Genomic DNA, 20,944 nt, shown 5'->3' with positions numbered 1-20,944 from the left:
TGTCTCGAGTCATATAATTTGATCGAGTCTGACTGGACACACTAAAACCATATTGTTTCGAAAATTACTAGTTTGTACAAATTAGATACAATTCGGACCTTAATGGCTCAGAAGGCTTGATTAGTTATCCGGGCAACCGTTGCAAAACATTTCCTCTGTGTGTGCACGTTGAATAGCCAGAGGTCCCTGTCCTTTTTTTGGTCACGACCCAGCATTTCGATCTCACAATCCCCCGCGACCCATCTCTATATTTGTCGTGCTGATCCCAAAAAAATGACTGGTCAGCAACTTTGCTCAAACCTACCACGACCTATATGGAAATCTGCTGACTATGTTCGCAGTAATAGCAACTTTCCAATTATATGAAATCTTCGAGCTTCGTCTGGCTATAGTAGCCTATACACCAGGGGCGGGTAATTAGCTTCCTCCGCGGGCCAAATGAGAAGTAGAAAATACGTTGGCGGGCCGAGTGAAAAATTTTAGCTATATTCTCCAGCGTATTTTAATTTTATTTCTAAATTGCATTGTAAGTAAATGCTGCTCAGTGAATGTGTTGATATTAGGTAATGAAAAATTGACGGTTAATTAAAAATATCCATTTGCCGTCATAATTGGAAACAATGTTAAACATGATACATATTTACCTCTCTGCAAACCCACATCCACGTTCTGCTATTAAGACTCTAAAACAGTGGTTCTCAAGCTTTTTTAGACACGCCTTCCTTCATGATAGTGAAAAATTTCGCGCCCGCCTTATCATCATATTACAAAATATTAAAAAGTGTAATCAGAATGCCAGCAATCCCAACGGATAGGTTGATGTCATGGAAAGTTCTGGCTGTTGAAGCGAAAATTCTGAAATATAAAAGTCGGAGAATACACTGAGCATAAACAATATGCTGGGGTAAATCGCGCGTAGCGTGAAAAAGTTTTTCGGTAAACTTCGGCTTCGCGCTTCCCTTCTGATCCTTTTACGCCCCCAGTTCGAGAACAACTGCACTGAAATGTATATGGAATACTACGAAGCTGGTTTTCTTGTTCGCTATCTTTCAAGCAGTGTGCACTGTGAAGCATAAAAGCCTTTATGTTGCGCGAAGCTTGCAGTTCTTCTGAACTGCGCCCTCCCTTGACCACGTGTTTCGTGTTTTTGTCATAGGATTGACTTTAATTAATATCTTAAATCTCGGTGACATGCCCGGCAAAAACTAAAAGGACGAGTTTATCCCTGAATCCAGTATACAAGTATTTAGTGCTCTAGTCTAAACCTAAACCTTTTCGGCTTGTTTTCGCATGCCCGTTAATAATTTATGGGTGATAGATATGATGAGTCATATAGTAGTCGCGAGCACTGATTGACTTGTTTTACGAATAGGGAATTTGAAAACGTATCACGTATCAATTTGAAACACATGCCGTATAATGCGTAACGTGACATTGTCAATGACAATGGCAACAAAGAAGGTTCGAACTAAACTATATGGAAAGAGTAATTTCTTATGACTTCAATTACTACTCATTCTTTGCCACATTGCCTTTATTGTAAGTCTGTATAACGCATGCGAGGTGCGTAGGCAGCGTAATCGTGGCATATTATTGAGCAGGCTTCAAAGTAAACGAATTTCCCGTTCATTTGATACAGCCTATGGTTTTAGTCATTCAAAAAGCAAGTTTTTATATTTTGAATTCCCGGCAACCTGTCGCGGGCCGCACTTTGCCCAGGTCTGCTATACACCTATAGCTCGTTTGAATGATTTCCATGTATATTGTATATCCAATCGACATAGTCCATCAGTGCTATGCGAGCTTCTGCGATGTACTTTGTACCGAGCGGTTGGTGGTTGAAGGCCACCAAGGGTCGTCATGTGTTTCTATTCCGCATACAGTAACACGGGTACGAATGATCAGTCGAAAACATTACGAACTTACTGAGATCTTCACTTGAGTCAGAAGTCAGAGTGTGTTTTTATTACAACTAATATTGGCTAATTTCAATAATTTAGATATCGTATTTTGAAGAATTTTAGAAATCAATCTGTTGTGATGTCTACTACTGGGTGCTATTACCGGCGGCCGGTCTCTGTGGCGCAATGGGTTAGGGCGTTCGGCTGTTAACGGTTGGTGGTTCAAGCCCGCACAGGGACGTTTGATTGTAATTGGAAGAATCCGTGAAAACATTCTGGTATATAATCGACAACCAAGTGCCGAAGTTCTCGGCCCGTCTCTGTGGCGGAATCTGTTAGCGCGTTCGGCGGCTGGTTCATGATGTGGCAACGCTAGTCTTAGTTTTGTTTTGAATTTACATTCTTTTGACTGCCATACAGTCGAAATGCAAGGAATTGTTACCATGTTGAAAGATTTCTTGAAATAGCAGTGTACTGTATTTCACGAATATGCACACATGATAGAACCTACCAAGGTTCGATTGCAAACGCGAGCCTCTGGATTAATAAGTTCCACATCTTGAACACGAACGCGACCCGGGGGATTTTGCTAGCTCTAATAGCCCTAATCAATAAAGTGTTACGTGCATAGAATGAATTGACCTATGAATTTGTATGTTAAAATGCACTCCAATAAATCATCTTGGCGCAGTTCCAATCGTGCACGCTCTTGATTATGTCTGATCAGAACGTAGAACAACGTAGCTTATGGGAGCCTGCTGTAATGATTGCTATCAATGATTATTGACCAGCTGACGTGTCCAGACAACCAGACTAACATGGATTTTAGAATTGATCGCTCACGAGCTATGTGATAGGAGCGGTATAGAAATGAATCAATGGTGTCGAGATTGAATCAGATATTTTGTAGGGTGTATCTCACGGAGTTAGACGATGTTCATGTAGTGTGATTTTATTATGATGGTGACGAATACAGTGTTTGTATGTATACGCAGGTTGTAGGTAGATAGGAAGTTGATGTTTTGAGTAATTTAAATCTCTAACTGTGCTGACGTTTTCATGATTCTTCGTACTAATCCTATTACGGAAAGACTTGTATGTGCCGCACATGTGTGACAAGGTTACACGTGAGAAACGGTTACGGTATAGTTCATCATATTTGATTATGAAGGTATATATGTGGCTGCATACTAATGTAGATCATATGAGCGTTCGAGGCTTCGCATGCAATTAGCATAAAGATTACCATCATGGTATTACGAAGCATAAGCGATAACCTATCACAGTTGTTGTAGCTAAGAGGGTTAGTGGGGAACTGTGGAACAATGTTTAAATTGGATGATGTTGGAAATGCCGAAATACAAGGGAATGGAAAAAATGCTAAACCATCTGCGTACGAGTGAGTTATTATCATGTTCGTATAGTGCTGGATCAATGCGTATAGGAAGCTATATACATTCTATTGAAGTCTCGGTTTAAGCAGGGCCGAAAGAGCACTTCGTCAGCCCCCTCCCTTCCCCCCAAAAAACGTAGATATTTGACCCACCATAAGATGATAAACCAGGTTGTATTTTCACCCCTACTGTCAGCGAGATTTGTCATACTCATCAGTGGGTTAGTTATCGAATAGTCGCGCGAAACGCATTTTTTATAATGCAATATTATCGGGATTGCATGTATAGTGATTTGAATGTTGTTATCCTCTCTCTGCCCACGTAATCAGATTTATCGGTAGAGCCGAGTGAGGTGTTGTCTTGGAAGAGGAAGGGCCCGTGAATAAGAGTTGAAACATATTCGGGCAGGCCCGTTGGTATAATGACTTCGGTACATGATGTTATTTCGTGACCTCCTGTCTGATATGTCAAAAGAGATGAAAATCGCCCAAACGTACGAATCGGAAAGACGCAATAGATAATATTCGCAGTTATAGTTATGCATGATTGCAGTACGGTACTCATTGGCAATCTGCTTAACAGTTTCCCTGTTTCTCTCAATCGGTTTCATTTCCCCGATGGCATAATAAACTCCACAAATACCCTATATCTCCACGAAACTAGGATGCAGCGACAAACGTATAGCAACGGAATATAAATTAAATATTAATAAAATAAATATAATAATTTTTCGATCTCCGTATGTAGGCCTTCTGGTGACCCTGGATTGAGTCGAACCAAGTTATATGACTCGAGACTGGGATGGCCATGAAAGACATTTCATTGTAATTCAAAGAATAACAGAGTTTAAAATTGGTTGATTCTGATTGAACTGAAACCTGAACAGTGAACATAATGACTTGGACTCAGACTTGACTCGGTGGTGAATTGAAAATGAAACAATTTGATAATTCATGATTGAATGAGTCAATATGTTCAGAAATTGCATATATATTGCTATCCATTTTTATTCTCTCTCTGCTCACGTAATCAAATTTACCGGTTGAGCTGAGTGGTGTCTTGGAAATTGTAGGGCTCGTAAATGATAATGACCGTATTCTGGCGGACCCGTTGGTATAATGACTTCGTTGAATGCAGGGCTGTGGAGTCGGAGTCGGAGTCGGTGGAGTCGGAGTCGGAGTCGGGGTAATTTTCGCTTGATGGAGTCGGAGTCGGAGTCGGAGTCGTGAAAACTGTAATAGCTGGAGTCGGAGTCGGAGTTGGTGGGAAAATACTGACTGGAGTCGGAGTCGGAGTTTGTGAGAATGACTATGATTTCGACTCCGACTCCAACTTCTCTATCACGAAAACATTTGCTTTCAAAGAATTTTCAATATAATTTTTGTGTACCACCAATCACTGATATTATTAACCATACAGATCAGCTGCGGCCAGCCCGTGGCACGCAGGCCAAATTTGGCACACGAGAAGGTTAGGGTGTGGCCTGCGAGGTAATTCTCGAAATTATTTATGACATCAGGTACAATTGCAAGGCCAACCAAAATTTGATTAGCATGACCGAGAAATTTGATGATGACTAAAACAACAGTTCTGAGGCATTGACGTATCCAGGGCAGGGGTCAGCAACATTTATCCCAGATCTTCGTATATGACCATGAAGTAGAATATTTCATAGCATAGATTTATTTGACTTGAAATTTTTCTCGGTACTTCGCATGATTCATTGTCACTAGATTTCTTGCATTCAGTATTTGAGCCCCCTTTTGAAAATTATAAATACATATTCTTCACAGAATTGAGTCCAACTATATTCGCAATTAAGAGATACGGCTTCGCTTGTGCACTCGCAGTGAGATCGTGGACAAAACATTTGCACAAAATGATAGAGGCATGTTCACTGATACCGTCGATTTTGCTATGTTCAAAAGTCGAATAATCCTGTCCTTGCCAAATGAGCCCAGTGGTATACAGATGCGACCCCCAATGTATGTTAGCGACATATTTATTGATATAGCTGTAGCCTAATTCAGTCGTTATCTTGCAAAAAAATTTCGCGCTTCGCGCGACCAGGGCCTGGTTGCGCACTGCACAGTTGGATGACATAATGTTATCAATTTTAGAGCGTAGTAATATAAGTCTTGTTTGCAATGTTTCATAATTCGATTCGCTCCTATCGACGACTAAAAAAAGGTTATCAGCATTCCTGTTGCCCGCGCAATGGTTCGTAAATCTCAGGTGTCCCTTTCGCCGCAAAAGTTGCCCACCCCTGATATAGATAAAAGACATTACTTGCAAATTACAACTCAGTTGCGTAAGGGAAGGAAATCGCAAGATGCGTTTTCGCGATGCAGTCAAAATTGATGCAATTTTTAGAATTATAGCATGGTACTGTGACAGAGAAAATGCATCGGCTGGTTTTGTAAAATTGTAAAAATATGTAAATATGACCAAACGATGCTTCCCATTTGACAAAATTAAAAATATTTGTAGTGTAGCTTAGCTGTTTGGGTAGAAAAAATGATTAAGAAAGACTGCAAGTCCCAATACTTGAATACTTTATTAAGTACATGTAGACTAGACATAGGCTATGGTCTTTGACTACTTAACTAAATTCCATTTATGACCAATGTCTATTACTAGTAGTAAGAGAGTGTTTGTGCTTGTAATCAGGATAGTGTGTAACGACAAAATTAGTAAGTTCAATTTCTTTATTAGTTGCTGAGTCATACACCAGAGCTTCACTTGGATTTTTTATCTACATTTTTATTATACAGGATTGGATATCTGCCATATTTGAATGATTCATACATTTCAGGATATTAGATAGTCCATGTTATAAAAACTTGAATAAGGAAGGATATTTAGCAAATCTTTATTTCATGTTAATTGCATGGTGGATAATTCGAGCTGTGCAACAATGAAACAATTCAGCATGCCACAGTTAATCATATGTTTGCATATGTTTAATGGTTGTATGATAGTCATTCAACCTACAATGTGGTATATAATTTTCGAGGTAAATTGGTAATAATGCTGGAGTCGGAGTCGGAGTCGGGAGTCGGAGTCGGTACGTTTAAAGACCCAGGAGTCGGAGTCGGAGTCGGAGTCGGTACGTTTAAAGACTCAGGAGTCGGAGTCGGAGTCGGTATATTGAAAATGTGTGGAGTCGGAGTCGGAGCCGGAGTCGGTGGTAAAATTTACCGACTCCACAGCCCTGGTTGAATGATATTAATTTGTGACCTCCTGTCTGCTATGTCAAAAGATATTGAAATCCCTCAAATATACTATACTAAGAGATGCACACGATTTTAAATTGGTATATCTTCATTGGCAGATAGTTATTCTCGTCAGGATGGCATTTGCTATGAAGCAGTGATGCTAATGTTCATTCATGATTTTTTTGTATTTGTTAGGTTTATGGGAAACAATATCGCCGTGAGCAAATTTCGCGAAGCCCTAATTTCCGAACAGCTAGGATGCAAAGGATCCGGTAAGATTACTCATTTCCCAAATGCGGTTTCGTGGGAATGGGATTTCGACTGCATCGCGTATCATGAAGTGAATATGATCTCGCCCGCAAGATTTATATTGAACGAAAGGGCCTGGGCAAAGTGCGGCCCGCGAAAGGTTGCCTGGAATTCATAACATTAACCCTGCTCTTTGAATGTTGATACGTGAACTAAAACCATAGGCTGTATCAACTAAACAGGAAATTCGTTTACTTTGAAGCCTGTTCGTGTTCATTAATATGCCACGATTACGCTGCCTACGTACCTCGCATGCGTAATCCAGATTCAAAATAAAGGCAATGTGGCAAAGTATGAGTAACAATTAAATTCACAGGAAATCACTATTTCCATGTAGTTTACGTCAAACCTTCTTTGTTTCCATTGTCACATTATGCACTTTACGGGTACATGTATTCAAATTGTTACACGAGGCGTTTCCAAATCCGTAATTCGAAAAACAAATCAATCAGAGATCGCGATTACTATATGACCCATCTAACTATCACCCATAAAAGATGAACGGCCATGTCAAAAAGAGAAAGCCGAAAGCTGAAATTCAAAAGGTTCAGAGCACTAAATAATTGTATACTGGAGTTAACTGGGTATACCCATCCTTTTAGTTTTTGCCGGTACGATTTGGCGAATTCACACATGCACGCCGCACGGTCCCCGGCCACGATGTTTGGCTAGTAAGATTAATTTTGACTAAAACACGAAACAATCGGTCAAAGGAGGGCGAATTTCAGAAAAACTGCAAAACGTCGCTCAACATCAAGGCTATTTGAGCTGCACACTGCTCGGAATGCAGCAACCAAGACTAACTTTGTACTATCCCATATACATTTCAGTGCAGTGGTTCTCGAACTGAGGGGCGTGAATGCATCAGACGGGAGGCGCGAAGGTGAAGTTAAATGATATTTTTTTTCGCGCTCCGCGCAGTTTAACCCCTGAGTATGCTTTATTTCTCTGTGTATTCTCCAACTTTCATATTACAGAATTCTCTCGTCAACAACCATAACCTTCCATGCCGTCAAACTATATCCGTCGCGATTGCTAGTATGCTGGTTGCTCTTTTTAATATGTTGTGATATCATGTAATCTCTTTTAGGCACGTGTCTAAAAAGAGTTTGAGAACCACTGTTTTAGTATGGGGGTTTGAAGATAGTTAAAAATGTATCATGTTTAACATTGTTTCGAATCATGACGGCAAACAGATATTTTTTTAATTAACCACCACTTTCTCATTACCTAACATCAACGCATTCATTGAGCAACACTTATTAACAATGTTATTTAGAAATACCATAAAATACGCTGGGGAATATAGCTAAAAATTTTCACTCGGCCCGCCAACGTATTTTCTACTTCTCATTTGGCCCGCGGAGGAAAATAATTGACCACCCCTGCTGTCGTGGATATTGAATAGGCGCGATCAGTTTTGACATTTCATGCAGACTGTTGTAAGCTAATTGCCACCTTATAGATCCTCAACTATAGCATTTGTTCAATCTAAGTTCCAATTGTGCCGTTCGTGCTACGAGACTTAGGAGTTGCGACAGGCAATATCTCGAGGTAAAATAATTACCTTGAAGGTCACCAGTATTACCGTGAATCATCAGTTTCAAAGTTTAGGACATAGTCGATCCTCTTAAAGGGGCACTGCGCTCTGAAAATAATGTGGTCTCAAATTGAAGGGCAAAACGAACAAAAATTTTTGGCCGCGGTCATTTCCTTCAGAACGCCACCGTAATGGAGCTGCAATTTATTGAAATTTTTACAGGACTTTCACGCTCCAGCTGCCGCAGCAGCGGCTGCTTAACTCGTTGCATGGCACGATGTTTTCATCGTCGCACTTGCTCGACGCGATAAGGCAGTCACGTAGAGAATGAACTTTGGACATATTACCTTCATAACATCGGCTGACAACTATCTAAAATTCGTTCTCTACATGACTGCCTAATCGCGTCAAGCAAGTGCGACAGTGAAGACATCGTGCCATGCAACGGGTTAAGCAGCCGCGGCAGCTGGAGCGTGAAGGTCCTGTGGAAATTCCAATAAATTGCAGCTCCATTACGGTGGCGTTCTGAATGAAATGGCTGCGGCCGAAAATTTTTGTTCGTTTGCCCTTCAATTGTTTAATGGGCAATTCTGCTATGATGAAGAAGCGACAACATCAAGAAGTAGGTTATACAAATAGTCCAATATTCTAAGAATGCAGATACGTTTTTCTGCTGCTAATGGCGACGGTCGGTTATTATTCCTGATAAATCTATATTTGCCAACAAAACGTCAACGATATATGATGCCTACCGAAACGTTCTACACACGTACACTAGGAGCTGTTGTATCGTTATATCAGAGAGCAGATATTTCACAGCCAGACATGGATAGCTAGATAATTCGAGATGTTGAAATAGACTAGTAATGCGATCATCGAATTTTAATTAATTTGTGAAATGTTACTTTGCTCTAATTTTAATTCTAATCTCATTTGTAAAATGATTTTACACTATATTCTTCATACTATTCTAATTTCTGGTTTTAGTGAAAATTCTACAGGAGAACTGTATCGACACGAGTCAAACTTGCTGTACAGAAATTTGCCATCCTCATGCTCATGAGAATGAATTCTATTTCGATTTGAACTTAATTCGATTCAATGTTCAATTTTTGCGAATTCAGTCATTCCAATTCTAATCTAATTTGGAAAATCTGGTAGTTGTCCAAGCCTGATTCCGGCTGCCTGCGACTGTCGTAGGTTAATTAATATTTCTTTATGAGATTTTTATGACTTAACTCTGCAGTTCTCGTTAGCATTAGCCTGCAATACAAACGTAATGGTTGCATTCAGGGATGCACTTTCGTCCGCCCGGACGTGAGCTTGATCTGCGCTACCGCTGATAATTATCAGCCTCAAATTTAGATCACAATGCACCCATTGTGCCACCATCAAACGTTCATTAATGGACAATTGGACAAGTACGCCCCATCTTTCGTCCGATCACGCATTGGAATTTTGTGAATTGTATAAACATTATTTCTTGCCTTGCCGTATACGTACACTGTAAACCGAAACGCGTGCATTTATGCACATAAAAAACACACAATATTCGAATTTTTTTTTAGATGCCACATTGCGTGGTAGCGATGTATGTCATAATATTGTGTGGTCTGAAGTGGCGTGTCCGTACCTATCACTGCAGAGCTCTAAATTATGTACCTGATATACCTCCACAGGCTCTGGAAAAATATTTTATTTTAAAAGAATCGGTTGTAAAATGTACGTTAAAAGTGCAAATTGCCGTTATAAATATGACAAGAAAAATTGAAAACAACAATTTTTTGACACTGTAAGACAGGATTTTATACAATAATAACAGAGCTTCTTGGAGGTAAAGAACTTCAATATACAATTGAATAGTATGTTCATATTGAAATGAGCCCGAATATTTTCGGCTGACACTCGTCAGGGGTAATCGTCAGTAACTAGGAAAGAATTGGAAAGAACATTGTTTATCAACAAAATCGTATCACAAAATATGATGTCACCAGCATGAAATTTCGAGAGAGCGTTCAGTGCACTATTCCGATGCAGCTGGTACACGACCTCCTTCTGTTGACAGAGTTCCGGCTGGTGTATTTTGATAAGTGAACCACAGTATGCTAATCAAAGTACTAGAAAAACTCCAAGTCACTCGCGAAACGCTCAACGCCAACATAGAGATATACATTATACAACAACCCAATCGCAATAGTGGAAGTAAAGGGACTAATGGCAGCGGAAATCACATGTATAAAATACACCAGCCTAAACTCTGTAAACAGGCTTTCGTGTTCCAGCTGGAAATAGTGCACTGAACGCTCTCTCTCTCGAAATTTCATGCTGATGACGTCATATTTTGTGATACGATTGTTGATATACAATGTCCTTTCCAAATCTCCACTAGATTTGCTGACGATTACCACTGACATGACAAGTGTCGACCGAAAATATTCGGGTTCATTTCAATATGAATATGCTATGTAACAGTAATAACAGTATAAAAGAACTGGATTCGGAACTAAAGCAAAGTGTATGAACAGTAATGTTACCAATAAACACTGTTTCTCACGAATTGACTAGTTACATGATCAAATGATTGAATTGCCAAAAAAACATAGTAAACCAATTTTGGCTCAACAGTATGTTATTTTGGAAAAGCCTTAATGTACAGTGCCACTAAAAACGAAAAGTTTACAAATTGAATGCATAGCAAAAAGTCTAGCCACAAAAAAGACAAATTATTTTGCAAATGCAAAAAATAACAAAATCCACTATGTGCAGGTACCAAAAGAAAGCAGTACTCACAGCACAAGTACTTTGAGCAAGGGAGATTAATTAGCCTACATTTTTTTAATCGATTGCTGGGCATTTTGATATTTTTTCCAAGAATTGACGGACTTGTTCAACTGAAATCCCGAATTTTTATCACCAACAAGGACACATTGAATGAATGGCATTATTTGAAAGACCTTGGGATAACTAAGATCTCATGAGTAGTAGCATGCTACGAGATCAATTATCATCTCAAACGGTCTTCTTTGGTTTTCGGATCTGTGCTTGATGGTGATGCCATTGGCCGCCATCCACGATTGTTCATCTCCATTCTCATGACGTGCAATCAAAAGATGAGGAGTCAACTTTGAAGTCGGTAAATCGACTGTATGTGCCTGGAATTAAAACAATATGTTAGCTTTAAATTATTTTGCTAAATATTCACGTGCAAATCCAGAGCACATGACCAACTTCAGCAAGAAATGCTTACAGGGGACTTCTCATCAGGGATGTAATGACTCGAGTAATGACTTTCTCATGACTCGGGTCATTTTCTCAGAACACAAAAATGACTCGATTCGACACAAACTGTGTATTGACTCGACTTGAGTCATTACGCATGACTCGAACCAAGTCATATGACTCGAGACTCAGATGACCAAGATCGACATTTCATTGTAATTTCAAAGAATAGTAAAGTGACCACACTATTGAGATTTCGTCTATTGGTACTGGTACTTAAAATGAGATCAGAAACTGCTACAAATGAGGAAAATGAATATATTAACATGCGAACCATTCGATATCAACAACTGGGTTACCAAGACTTTAACTGGAAGCTGAGCCGTCGACACAATGACTTGGATTCGAGTCATAACACCATGAATCGGACTCGAACCTCTACTTGTTGATTTTGACTCGGACTTGACTCGAGTCAATCCTACAAAACGCGAGATCGAGTTGTGACTCGGAGCCTTGTGACTTGGTTACGACACTGCTTCTCATACTAAAGATTCAAGTGCAGTTGAATCAGCGCATAGTTTGAAGGGGCACTGCACTCTAAAAATCATGTCGTCTCAAATTGAAGGGCGAAACGAGAAATTTTTTTAGGCCGCAGCCATTTTCTTCAGAACGCCACCGTAAAGAAGCTGCAAATTTTTTGAATTTTCCACATCGGAATCATGCTCCAGCAGTCACGCAGAAATCGAACTTTATATCGTTGTCAGCCGATGTTATTATGAAGGAAATATGTCGTACACGCGAAGGTAATTTAGATACTGCGTTCAACGGAAGATGTTCAGTCAGGAGATTCATGTCAAAATCGGGCCTAGTGTATTCTATTTTTTTGGGACATACGGCGTGTACGACATGTTTCCTTCATAGCATCGGCTGACAACTATATAAAGTTCGATTTCTGCCTGACTGCTAGAGTATGATTCCCCTGTGGAAAATTCAATAAATTGCAGCTCCATTACGGTGACGTTCTGAAGAAAATGGCTGCAGCCTGAAAAATTTTCCCGTTTCGCCCTTGAAGTTGAGATCACAATAGTTTTTAGAGTGCAGAGCACAGTTAACAAGCTTAGCTCCAAAGGGCAAATTGAATAAAAGTTGATATATTATTTGATTATAAATTGAAGCATTAATTGTGTTCAGATGCATGAATTTCTCTACATCATCAGAATTTTAAGGGGTAACAATGAACCTCGGACTTCGTTCCATCATAGCTTGTTAGCTGCTCAATCTTAGAGGGGCACTGCACTATAAAAATGTTGTGGTCTCAAATCAACTCGCAGGTCGAAAAAAATTTGCCGTAGACATTGTCTTCAGAAAGCCACCGTAATGGTGCTGCAATTAAATTAGGGTTAACATACGATCTCCTTTAGGAGGATTTGTCCTCCTTTTTCAGGTTTTTGAAATTGTCGTCCTAGGACGCCCAAATGTCTTCCTTTTTGGTAACTCCAATACTGTTAGTGTGAAAATCCTCCTTTCCCGATTCCAAAATATGATAAACATAAATTAAATGAATTTTGCATAAGACCCGTTACGCTCGAGCTTCCGCGTTTCTAGTGCGTTAACTTCGCCATCGCATATTTTCGCAACGGGTTAAGAATCGATGACGCACAGCCACATCAGTTGGTCTTAATACAAAATTTTGCAGCCCCATTACGTTGAGCGCAGTGTTTAGCATAGCATAATTTACCTTCGTTTTGGGACGGCTCAAGAATTTCGATCATATCTGAGGATTCTATTTTCTAGAACTTCTATGTATATCTAAACTGAAGCAGATCCATACTAGACTGGTAGCAAATCTTACCTGACAAAGACACATCGCACTCAAACCATGGTTCGACTTTATTTTCTTGTCTATTCGAGAGCCTTCTGCAGTTCGAGCAGGATACGAATTTCATCGTCTTCAGTTCCCTGCGAACAATTAGAATCATAATAGACAGGTGAAGGACTAATAAGAACCATATTACACAGGCGAGGAGCATTCCTGCAATTAAAAAGTTTCCATTCCAGCCATCACATTACATTTCAGATAAAGGCAAGTTTGGGCATTAGCGCTGTACGCAAGTTGTGGAATTACTGATTAGATGCGCGCTATCTAGTTTGCTATCATCTGAAGGCTACTTATTCTTGTCTGCTTTACACACTCGTATTCCCTCGGCGTCACTTGTCAGTGTTTTATTTGTTATTAATACTGCGCATTGTGCAGTACACGGGGTTGAATTACGTTTTCAAAAATTGATGCAACACGAGATTCTCGATGGCGCAAATTCTCAATTTATTCGTTAGTTTGAACGACAACATTCTATGCTGATTTCGTTATTAGATGTACAAATTCGACCTCATCGTTAGAAACGTAGATTTCATCGCGCGCTCTGAGAAACACCATCTCCTATCGCGATTTGACAAACAAATACAAATTCTACAAATTAAAGTGCATTATTTGCATCAATGAGGGCCGCAAGCCGCGTTTAAAATATTTCAGCAGGAAATCGCGTCTCGTAGCATTGTGCGATATGCGTGCACAGACGAATATTGCAAATGGGTTGCGGCCCCGCGTAACACCGATAATACGACTTGTTGAATTGCAACTGAATATTAGAGTCAGAATGGTCATTTCAAAAGATCGTTGTTTTGCGTTTCAAAAAGAGGGATTTCGACACCCCCTGGCTACGCGCCTGCCGCCACCCCATGCAAAAATAAAAGTCGGCGCCTATGACTGTACCACTGTTAATTATCAAACATAATACAAACCTCTTGATCAGCCTGCTCTCCAAAAACTTTATCACGAGTGAGAAGCATTTCCATGTACTTCTCATGCATTTCTTCAACACATCTAGCAACAAGCAGTTGAAACTCATGTCTGATCTATTGGGAATAACAACGCGTTAATCAGAGCTGTTCGTCATGAATATGCACATCACTTGAACAGGTTAGTTAGAGTGAGTAAATTCATCCATATTATTCATTTTAAAATACATAGTTATGCACTAACTTATCTTGATACGAACATAATTAGATTTTCTTAATTTAATCATCACAATAATTGAATTATTTTTAGCATATGGTATCACGAAATCTCATTAATCTAATTCTAACCCAATAGTGTATATTATTGCAATAGGAAGATACATAGGCAATATAATTGGTTAATTTGCCGAAGCACACAAATAATTTTATTTTACTGATTTTTGAAGTTATGACTGCAAATTGAAGTCATCTGTAAGGAATGAAAGAACTTACAAGTCTAATATCTTGCAACGTTGGAAAGCTCTTCAAAATTTCCGCAACGCACCAAATTCTAGCACCTTCAACTGATTACGTCTGTCGTGATGAGTGTACTTCATGAGAGTGATGACATTCAGCCAATTGGCGCCAGGTCTGTTGTACTCTGTTTCCAACTGCATCTTCAATTGTTATATTAGGGTGACCTTTCGAATAACATGAAACTTATAAACAATAAAAAAAAAGAATAACAATCATCCCAATCACCTGATGAGCCTGGACACAAAGCATGCGCTCTCCATGAAGATGTACCAGATGCCTTTGTCTTTTGTCTGAGATTCCTCAACTTTTGCGACAGCTTTTTTGAGAAGTAATACTGAAAAGCATTTGATCATGAATGCACTTTAATACAAAATATATTGAATTCGGAGAGGGATTCGGGCAGTAGGTCATAGTCAAGAGAGGACGCTGCTTCATACAGCAAAACAAGTACAGTGTCTTCATATTTTTGTGTCTCCTTTTACAATGGCTATACAGAGATCTTCATATTTTGAATACACTATGCCACAGATCCTGCATGACATGATAACACTCGGATGTTGTCTGTGACAATAAATGTGTAGACAGCAAATCGATAGTTCCGATAAGAAAACAAACCAAACTTTCTATCAGACATTCTACCAAACCATATCAAGTAATTGAAACAGGTCAAGTGCAAAGAAAGATGTACATAACTTCATCTGCAAATGAGGTTTCATCACTAGATCTATTATATCTTCAGATGAAATTATTAAACAGCATTAGCTCCCATTTTCATGGTCTGCTCTTATGGCGCATCAAGCTGCTAGATCGAAAATAGGTAATCTATATCTACCCATACCGCTGGGCGCTGGTGCTGTATGTGAAACTCGATAACATGAACATAACATTATTTACAGATGATGTTGAAAATTTACATAAACGAATTACCTTGCAGTAAATCAATGTGCTCCCTCCTCATTCCGTTTTGAACTAAAATCATCTCCACTTCTTCGCTATATGCCATTTAGATTCACGTAACAAAGACTGACAGATCCACGGTATATCTCACTCACACTGGTTCTGCGTGGTAACGATCGATTGTCTCAGGATTGCGTCATACAATCACGTGACTCAGTAAGTCATGCGTAAAGAGACAGAGTTAATTTTTTATTTCATCAATGATAAAATACAAAGGGTACTACTATAGAATGTAAACGTGGAATGGCAGCGACCGATTTTGCAGCTTCGTTCCGCTTCGCTGAAGCTTTACTCAGACTTATTTTACGGCAGCTACTGTAGGATTTCTGGCAATCCAAAAGTTGTCTTCCAGAGCTCAGAATTTATTGAATCCGGTCTTGATCGAAAGCTACTGTCGCACTGATTCCGAAAATGTAAATAAAAATATGATCAGGCTCTGAACCGCTTAGAATTCGCCCTCCAAGTCTGAATTATCGGCATTGTCCGAACAATCGAAGAGCCGCAATGGGTCATTGTTATAGGGTCATTGTTTTGCGATCATCCGATTGTTCTGAACAATGCAGATTTTAGATGTTGAGGGGGGTTTTTAATCTCAGTACGGTGCTTCACCATATTTTGATTGATATTTTCGAAATCAGTGCGACAGTAGCTTTCAATCAAGACCGGATTCAGTAAATTCTGAGTTCTGGAAGACAACTTTTGGATTGCCAGAAATTCTACAGTAGCTGCCGTAAAATAAGTCCGAGTAAAGCTTCAGCGAAGCGGAACGAAGCTGCATAATCGTTCGCTGCCATTCCACGTTTACATTCTATAGTACTACTAATAATTAAATCATTGCTATACTGTTGCTCGATGGCAATGACAGCGGTACCGGATACAAGTAAAATGTCCAACGTCGGGGTGTTTCATCCATATTTGTATTATAAATTTCTTCAGTAAGTTCGGTAGGGAAATAATATGATCACCTTATTATTTTATCGCAATCTCTTGGTATGTTGATCTGATATTTTGTTTGTAATAAACTGAAATGAGAAACAAGCGATTAACTATAAGGATTAACGTGACTATCGTAGGTAAGTAAAGTCAGATCAGAGCAAACCTCAAGACAGCGGGTCGTCAGAGCGAGATAGTGTAATGGTTATGCGTCCGGCTTCTCGAGCGGCAGGTCGTGGGTTCGATCCCCGGCCGGGTCATACCACAGACTCGAAAATTGGTATCCGCAGCTATCCTGCTAGGCGCTGGGCAATCACGGATAGCATGGAGGAGAAAAAAACGGGGGTGCAGACTAGATGACCTCATGGGGCCGTATCGCAACTCCGTCGTCAAAGCATCTCGATGGTGCAGGCGAAAAAGTATATCATATCTCTCAGGTATTGGTACAGCACGCGACCATAATATCTGATCACCAACCTATTTGCTTGAAGCCCGGTACCACCGTCGGTTACAACCTTGGTTATTTATCCTCATGGGGCCGTATCGCAACTCCGTCGTCAAAGCATCTCGATGGTGCAGGCGAAAAAGTATATCATATCTCTCAGGTATTGGTACAGCACGCGACCATAATATCTGATCACCAACCTATTTGCTTGAAGCCCGGTACCACCGTCGGTTACAACCTTGGTTATTTATAACTGTAATAATATTGTTAATTAAACACTGCAGCCTGAAGAAAAATCTGTGGCTAAGGACATACCGATCAAATCACATTTGGCGAGGCTTTACGACGTGTATCAATATTACCGCGGTTTAGGCTGCCTGGGATGATATATCACGTCAATAGTAACTTCGTGAAGTTTCAGAGTGAAGATTGGCCAGCGACCACTCAAACTCCCTCTCAATTGATATCCGGTATGAATGTTTGACACCGCAGGAAATTCGTCCGGAATGACTATACTGATATGCATGTGAGCTTATAGACACATCATATGAGCATTAACCCACATCTTATGACATTCCCTGATGATGTGTGGACGTGCACACAACATGGCGGATTCTCGATGTCAGATCTCAGCCGATAATATGTGTCAGCCAAATATTGTATATACCTATGCACAATGTTGTGTCTCATTCAACGCTGTGAATTTACAGTGTAGGGTTAGAATTTATTTACCAATCTCCAAAATCGGAAACGGCAATCGAAAGGCGTAAAGAGCCGCAACGTTTCAGGACCTGCTATATATTATATAATCTTCGGAAAACTGGAGTTTAAAATCAGCAGCGTAATACTTTGTACTTGTTCGTTGCCATTATGGGTTTGCCTACACGGAAAAGTTAGTAGTTTCGACCATACAAGAATTCAACTCTTCCCGGGGGTTCACATCTTCCTAATGTGTTATTTCGCGGGTAGTTCTAATTGAGTGCATCCACAAGTATCGTGTAACTGTCTTATTGAGAGTTTCACCTTGTCGGTCTCGAAACGATTTGTCGTTGAGAAAATATATATAATTATTTCTCGATGGTCGGGCCGAATTTTAATATTTACACGCTACAGGGGACTTCATGACACCGCACCTTAAAACGAAGGACGGCGACTCCTGCAATCCGCCGAACTATCCAAGATGCACTACCCGTGTGGATGGATTAATAGCGCGTTACGAGTCCGAAGTTTACCAATGCCAGAAGTGCTATCTCGACACATTAAATGAATTGGTTGAGGATCTACACGAAGAATCGGTCCCCGCCCGAGTCGTTTCGTTGTGGGCCGATGATTTCGCGAAATGTGATCGTTTCGCAGCCGCTATGCTGCTCTACGTGACCGCCACGCATATGCATGTCCATGAACGCCCTAAACCTGACGAGTGTCTTTTCTGGATTGAGTCACACGTGAATATCGTGCGCTCGTGTGCGACGGGGTTGATGCATAGGAAGAAGGTTGTCGTGACCTACGTGATTCCATATATGATTCACATGTATAACCTAATGCCGGATGTGATCCGTTGCGACCTTGATAGCAAGGCGTATTTGCAGGCCCTCGCTATGAACTCGATTTGTGAAATTTGCACCGCGACCGCACAACACGAAACTTGTATCAAGTATGCTAAAATGGCGATCTGCACGTTACGTTATAGATTCGGCGATAATCAAGAATCGTGCTACTTCAATGTCCTACTGAATTTAGCTACTGCATATCGTGATGCCTCCGAGAAAGGAAAGGCGTTGGAAGTTGTAAGAAATGCCCTGACCATTGCCGGAAAATCTTCATCCTTCGCCAACGAAGAGGACAAGAAGACGCATGTCGACAGAGCACAAACCTTTGAAAAAGCGATTCTCGCATACAATTACACTGGGCAACATCGGATCTGTGATGGATTGAAGAAAATCGACTTGATATATTTGACGCCGGCACTAGTGGGGCTACTTCTTGTCGCTGTTGTTATACTTTGCGTCTAGTGAAAGCGTCTTAATAACTTAGCAATCGTGACGCGTCTTTTCTGACTTGATGCGTTTCCCTCGCACCAACATAGTATACGTTGTTGTGTTGATTGCATTCGATTCTGTTTTGGTCATTGCGTGGTATTATTGAAGAGCTTATTGGTGATGCATAACTTCAATGTACAATTGAATAATATTTTCATGTGGAAATAAACCCGAATAGTTTCGTTCGTCACTCGTCAGTGGTAATCGTCAACAACTAGTGCAGAGTTGGTGACCTCACAGGTGGCTATAGCTATACATGGCGGGCGCTTATTGGGCACTGGGTGCAAAATAGCGGTGCAGAAAACTGCTTCTGAATGCTGCAAGTTAATAGCTATATGTGTACACCCGAATCAGATATATGAAGGTAGGCCAAGTCGTTAAGTCATCATCCAATCGAGGCTGTACAGAGTTGCGACTTCGGCATTATGTATGTTCGATGCCCAGGGCGGCTTAGTGTAAAACCGGTTAAGAAAACATTGTTCAAAGTATTCATTTTGCATGCTGCTTTTAAACTGCTTGATTTGAGCGTTGTTGCAACTTTTTCAGACAACGTAGGAATTTTCACAATTACTTCTAAGAGAAATATGTTTTCTGGCTAACAGAAAACTAACAGCACTGCAAACATAGGCTAGATTATCATAAATTAACAAGCGATGGTTATGATGACAATTTCATTCATACCAGTGATGCAAACCTTTCCAACATCAAGCGTGTAAAAATATAAGAATACAAGGGAAAGTCATCTGAAATCATTCAGTTGAGTAAATTTTACAAATTCTGCAATATGCTTGCGTACTCGTACTAAGTAGTACTTCTGCACTGTCAACAATGATCACCTCAGCCTATAAGTGGTTGAAATTACCATGGTCCATAATTACCATTACCCCCATTTCATAAGTTTCGGGACTACGTTTTACTCGTGTAAGGTAAATCACACTGCTGCACAAACCTTATATATTCATATATTCGCTGGGCTGATTAGATTTGAATACATATAGGTATAATATTAGTCATGGAGTCAATATTAGAAATAACTTATCCAACGATGTGGCAGATAGGGATGGCGTGAACGTGAGGTTCACGTTCGCGTTTTGTGTGTGAACATCAGAAATTTATAGATTCGCGTTCGCAAACGCACCTTGGTTGATAGCATTTCGACTGCGGTCCACTCTATGCATGTCGCTGGCTGCATAAAAAAGCAACACTAAACTAGCATGCATCTTGACAATCCTAAAGATTTTACTTGCTTCGTTGCAACAGTTTGCTCGAAATATCCCTGTGAATATTTAATGGCTCTGTGCTGTGAGGTTGACTCACAATCGTACAGCATAAAGAGCGAAATTGGCTATACAGTGCATGTAGGTAGTCAGCAAATGATGCTTATTAAACCAATCAATGGAATTGATATCGTTAACGACATGTCTTGATCTAAATAATCTAGCTTGCGAACGGGGTCAATCTTGATATTTTATGTTTGTTGTATCATAAAAACGAAATCCGTGCGATTGGGGTGTTGGCTACTTCTTTATAACCTGTTAATGGGGTAATATCGGTAGCAAGTATAGAAGACCGTTTTATACTCTGCTCAATATCAATTTAGCTCGCAGCAATACTGAGACGCCGAATGCATTGTCCGGTCTGGCCTATAACATTAAGGCGAAAGCTTCTATTCCCTTG

At 40.1% G+C, this 20,944-nt stretch overlaps 1 protein-coding gene and 2 long non-coding RNA genes across 4 annotated transcripts; 1 reads left to right on the top strand and 2 right to left on the bottom strand.

The window, feature by feature from the left end:
* The first annotated feature begins 733 nt into the window (after positions 1 to 733).
* LOC145447013 (uncharacterized) lies at positions 734 to 19,457 on the top strand. 2 transcript variants are annotated; one of them, XM_080325442.1, is made up of 4 exons: positions 734 to 3,300; positions 6,709 to 6,785; positions 7,653 to 7,705; positions 18,342 to 19,457. In XM_080325442.1, the coding sequence occupies exons 2-4, from the start codon at positions 6,772 to 6,774 to the stop codon at positions 19,238 to 19,240; spliced, it is 966 nt and encodes a 321-aa protein (XP_080181568.1). In that variant the 5' UTR covers positions 734 to 3,300; positions 6,709 to 6,771; the 3' UTR covers positions 19,241 to 19,457. The 2 variants fall into 2 exon arrangements, with proteins under 2 accessions (XP_080181568.1, XP_080181567.1); XM_080325441.1 differs by lacking the exon at positions 7,653 to 7,705.
* On the bottom strand, positions 10,042 to 14,723 carry LOC145447035 (uncharacterized). Its single transcript, XR_013917418.1, has 3 exons — positions 14,381 to 14,723; positions 13,434 to 13,540; positions 10,042 to 11,514 (listed from the first exon to the last, which is right to left on the bottom strand). It is a non-coding gene; the product is annotated as an uncharacterized LOC145447035 (long non-coding RNA).
* Positions 14,854 to 16,066, bottom strand: LOC145447037 (uncharacterized). Its single transcript, XR_013917419.1, has 3 exons — positions 15,821 to 16,066; positions 15,119 to 15,227; positions 14,854 to 15,057 (listed from the first exon to the last, which is right to left on the bottom strand). It is a non-coding gene; the product is annotated as an uncharacterized LOC145447037 (long non-coding RNA).
* Positions 19,458 to 20,944: the final 1,487 nt, after the last annotated feature.

Source organism: Botryllus schlosseri, chromosome 9, assembly GCF_051294905.1.
Source record: "Botryllus schlosseri isolate E-star chromosome 9, Bs_hap1, whole genome shotgun sequence".
In the NCBI taxonomy this organism is placed as follows: Eukaryota; Metazoa; Chordata; class Ascidiacea; order Stolidobranchia; family Styelidae; genus Botryllus; species Botryllus schlosseri.
The sequence above is the reverse complement of the archived record's forward strand: the minus strand, read 5'-3'. Positions and strand labels throughout refer to the sequence as shown.